Source organism: Apteryx rowi, unplaced genomic scaffold (genome assembly GCF_003343035.1).
Source record: "Apteryx rowi isolate R43461 unplaced genomic scaffold, aptRow1 scaffold_49, whole genome shotgun sequence".
NCBI classification, from domain to species: Eukaryota; Metazoa; Chordata; class Aves; order Apterygiformes; family Apterygidae; genus Apteryx; species Apteryx rowi.
This window is the reverse complement of record NW_020450749.1, coordinates 2342219-2352017: the sequence shown is the minus strand read 5'-3', so window position 1 is coordinate 2352017 and position 9799 is coordinate 2342219. Positions and strand designations below refer to the sequence as shown.

General features: G+C 37.0%; 1 protein-coding gene across 1 annotated transcript in view; it reads left to right on the top strand.

The window, feature by feature from the left end:
- The first annotated feature begins 9413 nt into the window (after nt 1–9413).
- Nucleotides 9414–9799, top strand: part of KCNQ1 (potassium voltage-gated channel subfamily Q member 1) — a 375825-nt gene continuing 375439 nt past the window's right edge. Inside the window, exon 1 of the mRNA XM_026078855.1 lies at nt 9414–9436. Coding sequence (XP_025934640.1) covers nt 9414–9436 — 23 coding nt within the window. The remainder of the gene's footprint in view (nt 9437–9799) is intronic.

The window sequence follows — 9799 nt, the reverse complement described above, 5'->3', positions numbered from 1 at the left end:
GAAGTCATTGAATCACCCTCCCTTTAGAATAYCAACTCTCTTGTATTCAGAAATTAGATGATCTTCTTCAGCTATTTTGTTCCTTTTCTTTTCTAGATGAAAATGTAAGACATTAATGAACAATTCTATTGCTGCTATTTATCTGCTTGTAATAAAGCAGCATGTCCCATTAAGGACCAGTTAGCCCATGGACAGCTGGCTCTGCCCAAGTATCAGGCACACATGCCTGTAGCCAATTAAGATTAAATGGGTGCAGCTGAAAGTGGGGACAGTAGGTAAAGAGTTCTTCAGGAGAGAGAGGGGAAAAAAGAAAAAGGAGCTAGAAACTCCTGTGAGGAGTGAAGGGGAGGTCTACGGAAGTAGCCTTAGGGACAGTATTCCTGTACTATGTATGGGAAAAACAGCAAGTAGGTGATACTAAGGGTTTTTTTAATCTTTGCAGATGCTTCTGGGATTGTGAGAGGAGTTGGCCTGGCTCTTATTACTACAGAATAAAGGTGATTGGGAGAGTAGTGAGAAGCAGTGTTGCTTAGGATGTTATCTCTGTTTTGGGTTTGGTTTGGTTTGTTTTTTTAGTATATGCACGCTTCTAGTCACCTCTTAAGGCATTTTTAACTAGTGTACTAGAATCTAGCCTGGAGCTCATATGGAGATTGGCTGTTAGTCATGTATGTATCTCCAGTAGTCCAAATGTCTCTGTCTACTACAAACCTTTGTATTCCCTTTGGCCTATGATTACATTTGTTAATGTCCTAAAAAACCCCTGAATTCTAATTGTAGGTTTATTTTTTCAGAGAGTATCTCAACTTCTCTTTAAATACATATATACCCTGAAAAGAACATACTGATCAGATTATTCAATCAGTTGCTCTACCAGAATAGGACAGAGTTCTCAAGTAAAAGACTTACTGTACTGGAGGACATTCATGTTAACAGAGTGCTCTCTCTCCTTATCTTAAAACAGACCTGTAAAAAAACAAACAAACAAAACAAAAACTGTGAAAAGCACAGTGGCAGTTATTTACATGGCAAAGCTGAGCAAGCTTGTGAGCTTTTGTTCTCAGCAGAACAATGAAACAGCTTCCTTACTCTTAACATAGCAATTCTTTTTCCTTGTTCTTAACGGGGCAATACTTTTTATTTTACTTTTTGGTTTATTTAGAGGGGGAAATTCTCAATTTTAAGAAAGTATTCAGCCACAGTCTATTATCAGAAATATCTGCAAAAATGAGTCACCTGTAGCCCATCAAGCCAGACCACATAAATTTGTTAATTTAGCCACTAGAGGGACCTCCAGGAATAGACTATACAAAAACATTTGCAAAGGCTATTGCAAAGAAAAACCAAGAAGCTATGCAGGTCAAACGCTTTGTCATTTGTTTATAATGAGCTCTGAAATAATAGGAAATATGAATTAAATAATTATCTGATAAATTTCATCAAGAAAAAGCAATTTCTTTTGCCGGTTGGTTATGAATTTGGAGGTTTGTTTCTTTTTCACTGAATTAGTGAAATTGGAGTGTCTGCTTTCAAAAGACTTATTATGTACTAGTAAGGTTATGTGTTGCTCTTTTGTGGGGTACAAAGCAAATATAACGATGCTCTTCAGAGTTGCTGCGAACTAGGATTTAGGTGTGTCACAGGTAGTCTGCGACAAATAAGCTTTGTTTCCTGCTGAATGGTATTCTTCTAGCATAACCCTCAATTTATTTCAAATTTTAACAGCAGCTTAATAAACCAATGAACAAATGTTAGTGCCTCATCATGCATATACATTCTTACTCAAAAGCAGTTATGCTACAACTTGGATCACTGGATCTGTAATTGCTGATCAATCAGGGAGATGAAAAGGGTGCTCTTACATTCCCTTTTATATTTCTGCACTATAAAGGAAGATATGACATTTTTCACGCACAAGGTTTTAGGGCTTACCCTCTGCTGAGAACAAATGTAGCAGGCCTTATTCCTATCCTTCTACTGTAAAACATGAAATCCTGCTAACATAAGTCACTATGCTTCTGAAACACTGAAGATGAGGACATGAAGAGGAGAACTTTAAATACCCCTATTAAGATAGAGTCAGGGATGGACCTAAAATTTGGGATAAAATGACAAGTAGGCAACATGTACAGAGAATTTTTCCAAGACCCTTTATTATGTCACATTGCATTGTTTGGCTTTACTTGTTAGAAAGGTGCTATAGAAATAAAATCTTTTATTTTGTGAGATGAAAGCAACCTGAAATTCCAGTTTGGCAGAGCTGATTCTTGCATAGGTCTTCTGTGGCATATTCACCAAGTTTTACAGTTTTCATTTTGTTTGCAAAGAGAGGTTCTCTGCTGGGGAAAGGTGTAGGGGGGGAAGGAGACATTGCTAGTTACTTTTCTATTATTCTTTGGTATTTCTTTGGGGCATTAGAAAGCTGTTTAGTGAATTTTTGTTTGGAAAATCATTTGGTACAGATTTGTCTATATCTTTGGCTCTGACACAGTGTTATATCACTTGAATTGCATGTGTATAGCCTCCCACTTTATTACCTGGTGAACTGCCTGCAATTTAAAGACAGAATCAATCACAGTTACGCTTAACTGTAAGACTGACAATTCCTGGCACTGAAAATGGGTTGTGAAGTGGAGTCTGCTGAAGAAGGATGCTTATCTATCCCATGTTGCTTGACAATTGTCAGCACTTCAGAACCACTTTGGCTCCCTCCTGTTCAACTTGCCCGGGGGATGAAAATTCTCAGGATTTCTGAAAGACTAGCCCTTTCTGTCTTTCAGCTTTTCTATCTGTAAAATAGAAATAAGAGATTGAAGAGTTGTGGTGAAACTTAATTTGAGATAACCAGACTGGAGTCACTCTATATGTACAAAGTATGATATTAGATGTTATAGATTAACATGATTGCAGGCAGGAAGTGTTTCTTGATCTGAGATTTCAGAAAGAGATTTGGTGATAATTAATGATTCCTTTATTTGCTTCAGCCACTAAGAGCGAAACTATTCCTGAAATATCAGAACTTCCTTTTTATTATGCACAGGTGCCTCTGTAAGTAACTATAGAGTTACGTTTGGGGCATTTCAGAATTTTGGTTTGGTTAATTTATTTGGAGCTTATTCAACCATGTCATTTCATACTGGTCTCAGTCTAATGAAGAGAGGGTTTGTGACTAATCCAAGGAGGAGAATTTTCTTGTGATGCAAGAAGATGATGTAATGATATTTTCATTTGAAGAATGGCATTTGTCACTCTGCCCTAAGACACCTTCACACATGTAAGAATATGCATATTGTATCCTGTATAGCATTATGTGAGTAATCAAATGCCTGTTCAGTTTCACATGCTTTTGAGATTATAATATACCTGAGGCGCATTATGATGAATATAAACATTGCAGCATTTTGTCAATCTCTTTAGTTTTCTTTTTGAAAATATTCTCAGAAGAATCCTTTTTGCATTTTGAAAATTAATGAATAATTAACCACATTAAAGAAATGGGGAGAACAGGATACCGGGAGCAGCTGCTGAAACAGACTAGAGAGAGAGAATGTGCGCACAAGCGTGTGCAAGTGTCTGGCTCTCAGAAATGATAACTGAGATCTCCTGAAGGAGTCTCCTTTTAGTTTTATCAGGCTTTGACAAACCTTCTGATTTTTATTTTTCCCACTGATACTGTCTTTATTCAAGACTGCAAGGAGGTTGGGAGCAGGGAAAAAGCAATGAGAGGGGGATGATGGTAAATATAACAATGTGATGCAACAGAGCTGTTCTGCTACCTTTCCAGCTCCATTTTTTTATTCTTGCTGCCAGTGTGCCCTTGAAGAAGGGCTCTGGCCTAAAATGAACTCCCGCTCTTAAACAAGTAAACATTTAGGACCTAAATCCTTAAAAATCTCTTAAACATACAAGCTTTTGGCCAAACCAACAACAATATCAAATAGAACTGGCTAACATTGTAGAAAAATTTTGAATCTTTATTGATATAAAACAAAATTCCACTTGGCTGGTATTTGCCTTTCATATAAATGAATGTTAATTGACAAGCATAGTTAAGAGTCTTCCAAGCACTCTGCAGATAGATACTTGCTCGGTCTGATTTGGAAGTTTTTCTGTTTGGTCACCCTCATTTTTATAGAAGACAAATATTGTTGTAGACAGCAGGACTAATCTTACAGACAAACAGCAAATATCAATTTTTTTTTCATCTTACGAGATCCAATTTAAGTCCCAGACTAGTTAAGCATTTAAACATATGTGTAACTTTGAATATATGAAACCAGAAAGTATTGTGTGTGTGCCATAAATGTAAATATATGCTCAGATCCTTTCTTGAAATTTTGCTTTAGGACTCAAAACCTGGATATTGGTAGACAATAACATTCTTTCCCAAAGCAACATTGATATACTGCCTTACAACACCTAAACCTATGAAACAACGTAAAAAGAGGTTTTACATGTAGACATAGCCATGCAGTAAGAGAGCATTCATACTGCTAATATTAATCAGGATTGTCAGCTGCTTAACTGGATGGACTCCAAACTCCAGATATCTGGTGTGCGCTAGTATCTTCTGCAACATTACTTCACTCTGCTGACCATATTCCTAAACTCTCTGTCTCCACAGTTAAAAATAACATAGCACCAAAGAGGGATGGGGAATTAAAAGCCAGTTTAAACTTTCTGAATAGAAAGTTATCTGATGTTTTCTGTCTTTCAAATTTGTCTTGAAAGAGATTGATACAAGATCATACTGCCTAAACAGCTTTTTAAAGTGTCTCTTTTTTGACAGTGATTAGTCTTTTTATGAAGTGATTTATTAATGTGGACTCTTATGAACTTATGACCCATCAACTCCTAGCTAGTGGGTTTTTGTGTTTTGCTCATTTGTATCAAGAGGTGAAACCTGTTTTTTTTTTTTCAAGTTCTATGAAAGGCACTATTTCAGGCTACATTGTCCAGTTTTCAGGAAACAATTTAGTGACTGCACGGTCTGGGACATATTCTGCCCATCAACTATGGGTTGCTACAGTTTGTTTAATTCTTAGGACTCAATGTCTCGTGCTGCTTTCCATGCAGAACTTCTCCTAATTACCAGCACTGTACTGTGGTGCTCTTTGAATGAATGAATGCCAAAGGTATCACCTTTCCTAGACGTTCTTATCCCAGTGCTTCCTCATGGTACTCCTGCTTTTGTTGACTCAGAGCCAGCCTAGACAGCAATGGTTGCGGTTTTTGGTAGTATGTTTCAGTCAGCAGTGCTCCTGTTCTTATTTCCTTTAAAAGAACTGAGGTGGTAGTGTTACCTGGAGAGGAAAATACTATTTTTTAAACCTAGAAATGGTGTAGAGATATCGAAGATTTTACAGAGGAACTAGCAGTGTGTTCATAACTGTGCAGAGTTCAGGTATGCAAGGTCAAGTAATGGTCAGTGCATGTTACTGGGATGGTTGATTGCAACTTCCCTAAAATGACTGATATAATAAGAATAATTTATTCTAAGTCTAGATAGGAGGGAATTAATAGATGCCTAAGCTACAAATAGAGGAATGGCACAGTAACTGTGGATCTTCCTGCTMAAGGAAGCTGGAATTAATTCACTTGAAGGAAAGAATGAGCTGAACTAGCCCAAGGATTCTCTCCAGCCAAATAGCGAGGTGATGACAAGGCACTAGTGGAGACGGACAAAGTTGTTATTGTACATTATACAGCACTTTTATCTTAACAGTCAGGCTTTTGGGGCATTCTGCAGCTTCGAATGATTTACACTGTCCATATCTGGAGTTTCTACAGGTGTGCTATACAAGGTGCTTGACCAGAAATGCCGGTCATCAGGGAAAATCTTGCTGTATGTATACATAAGAAGCATAAATGTATTCAAGAGCCTATAACAAAGATTTTGCTTAAATTTAAAAATTGAAGTTAAGCTGGTATAAAAGCATACCCGTGGCATATTAATAGATCATGATCAATTTAAAAGAATGGTAAATAAGATTATTAAGGTATCTAATGAAAAATCCATATAGGTATTCAGATAACTATTCTTAGCTGTAACTTGATGAATGAATCAAAACTTTTCTATAATATTTCTCTTCTGTCTCCCCACTGAAAAGGCTAAGCCATAGTCTTCCCAGGATTTCAGAAATGAAGTAAGCACTTCTCTCCCTTTTCAATTTCCTTACTTCTGCTCTAAATCATAAGGCTGAGGTTTATTTGTTCAAGTTATTGCTATGTTTTCAAGCTTTTCTTTGTGTCTGAGGCCTAGATACTTATTTGTTTTGCAGTATTCAACAGGAATTTTAAAAGTAATGACATGCCTCTGTGAGCAGAACTTCTTCATTAAAATAGAAAATATTTCAAAAGTTATTATTATACCATAATTGCGTATGAAAGTATTTAAACAATCTGGGACTTAATTCTCAGTTCAGCATTGAGTCACTTTACCTACATCATTGGCTGTGTTTTTAAAATGATCTATTGACTGATTAAACTGTGGACTCTTCAGGAAATGGAATTCAACAAAATATTTGCTCTAATTCAAGCAAAATGATCTGAAAATTAAAAAAAAAAAAACCACTTCTGCCCCTTCTTGAAGAACGTTCTTTACCTCTAACATCTCCCATTCTCTAACTGGACAGAAAAAGGAAGTTGTATAAAAAAAACAAGCCACCCCCCAAAGTAATCTCACAGCAAGCAACAGACAAAACACATGATTTCCATGTCAGCCAAGAATTCAGTTAAACCTACAATTGCAAGCGTAATGGCTTTTAGCATATACAGATAACACCCAGATACTTTAAGTCTTTGATTCCATAGGGAAGTCATAACATAAAAGATCAAAGTGTCTCTTTATAACTTGCTGTACCACTTATAAACATTCAGCAGTGATAAAGGTTATGACTTTGCAATTTTATCTTACACTGTACTTATAAAATGGCTGAACAAAACAAAAAGACAACATACAATGAACATACGTAAAAATGCAGAGATAATAAAGGACATAACTGGAGATGAGATAAAGAAATACAGACCTGAGCTGGAACAAACACTTCTGATCTACTCTAGCCCAATGGTGGGATTTTCAGAAACGCTTTACTAGTCCTACTTCCATGAAATTACTGGATTTGGGAGCATTACCATCAGCTTCATTGGTAGTGCCATAAGACTTCCAAGACTCACTGCACATCAGGTCTCATTTTTAGAAGCAGCAGCATCCTAAAAATATAAAAATTAAACACCATACTTGCAAACAACGAAGTAACAAGTATCACAGCCATTATTCATCTTGCTACAGTTTCTTAAACACTCACAATAGACCAAATCATGATTTTTCTAAGAAACAACTCAGTATATAGTTCCACCTTAATATTTAATACCCTGTATCCTCCTTATTAATCCTCCTGTATTTTCCTTGTCTCTTCACTATCAAAGCACCGATATCTGGCTCAGTAAACATTTTTTTTAAACACTCATCCACCTCCTCTTTCCATTCTTAGTTCTTCTATGTATACACCGTACTTGCTGGATTTTTTTTTCTCTTCTTCCATTTAAATAATTGTTGTTTTGTAAAATGCATATGTTTTAATATCAAGACGTGGGTTGTTCTTCTTAATTGGAAAAACAGGAATTAACATTAGCATGTTAAAGAACTCATCTTGAAAATGTTGCAAATTATAATACAGTTTTGGTATTTAATATTATAATAAATATAATTATTCTTTGGATTCTCAGCCCTAATTCTTCAGCCATTTGACATTTTTATTTAAGTATGCAATTGGCTTTTACCTATGCCAGGCAGGCATTTTATTATTCACTAACATGAATTAGCAGGGAAAAAATGATTTTTACCAAATAAAACCAACTTCACCATCCATCAATAATACATTAAAAAATAGTGGATTTGGGGGAAATCCTTGATTYTAGTGAAAAGAAGTTTAGACGTTGCCTAAGCACTCATTTTAAATATTTTTGAATTGAAAATTTTTGTAATGATTCTTTGAAAAATGTAGTTAAAATCAGAGGTCCAAACCAAAACATTATGCAAGTTTTTCTGATATGAAAAACAATTCAAAATATTGGGCCATGGAAAATATTTTAGACTTTTCTTGTTTTGCAATAAGAAAATTATTGAAACAAACTTGGCTTGTTTGGAACAGTTTCTCATTGACCACTAAGGACCAACTGTAGTTCTTAATCTGCTTTCCTGCTTAGCTATTTACGTACACAACACTTCTCCAACTTTTGTTATGGAATGTTATGTATAGGTCATACAAAAATTCCATTTTCTTCATTTCAGATGTATTGGGATTTCTATTCTCTATTCTGTTAAAGTATAAAAAGCAACATAATGCCACAAAACTTATAAAACATTTTGAAAATATTTTCAAGGAAGAACACAATCTATTAAAATATAGCCTAGTCCTCAAATAGTGAGCCTTCAAGGGTAGCAAAGACTTTCTTCCTTTGATCATTTTTCTTGCGGGTTTATTGTGAGAAAGTAGTTTGTGACTATCCTCTATTCAAACAGCTAACAATCCAGCTTAAAGATTCAGAGATGCCTCTTTTGGTTGCCAAATATATTGTAATCTGAGGTGAGCAGAGTCTCTGCGTCTATCACAGGAGGTGGTTTCCTTGGCAGACAGAACAGGCAGCGTGTCTTTACCAAGATGGAGAACCTGTTTCTGAACCACTAACAAGGTCTTTGATTAGTGGTCCTTGAGTGAAAACTTAAATGCTCTCTTTTCCTAGACTGGAGACCAGACTAAAAACCGACTAAAATGCAGATAAAAAACTGAAGGGTTCTTGTTCAGGGGTACATGTTGGGCTATGTTTGCCTCAGCTCCCGGCATCCCATGGCCAAGATTCAAACACGCTCCTGAATGTGGAGGTTTATCCTCCTCTTCAGGCATTCCCAGAGTCACAGCCAGGCTATTTTTATTAAGCTAGTTTGTTCATTTTGCTCTGATGGAGGRGCAAAAAATCTTTAATTAAATCCTTAAATTGTCCGTTTAAAAATAAGCTTTGCAAATTCTCTTTTCAACACTTTTGCTTTCCTAACAAGCGGCCATGTTCTTCACAGGTGTAAATCAGCACTTTATCAGAGCCACCAGTCAGGCTCATTTACACTAGTAAAGGATCTCGCCTGGTGCCCCACCACAGGCACAGCCTGGCATTTGACTGGAGCTGCAATGAGCAGGGTTGTTTTTGTTTAGCTTTATTTAGCACCTTATCTCCCTGCAGAATTCTTGCCCAAGCACCAGTGTCACCCGTGAACTCCACATCGCTGTTACTAGTTCTGTTCTATTTTGGGCTAGAAAAAAAAAAATAAAAAGCTCTCCACGTCAAAAGCAACCCTTCTCTTAAGCTCTGGAAACAGAAATTGTTAACTAACTGTTGCAGCAAAGGCTCTTATTACCATGACGAATGGATTCACACCACAGTTGAGTAAGTCATAACTCAAAAAACAGTACGCAAGACATTTATCCAAGCTCTCAACCTAACCTGATGCTAGCGGCCAAACACACACACCCATCCGCGAAGTATTTAGTTTTACCGTTGGTGCGCGACCCAACTTCTGTAGAAGCTATGAAGAACTATGGGTTTTTTTTCTGTTGTTCGTTTGACAGTTTGCCTAGTTATTCAGCTACTTGAATACCTGCAGGGATAGCTGCTCCCTTTCGCGACAGTCACACCGAGGAGGGCCGGGGGCCTGCTGGCAGTGCCTGGGGGTACCCTTCCCACCGCGCACCCCAGCGCGGCGCAGCGCCCCCCGGCGGGCAGGGGAGGCCCGGCCCGGCTCCGC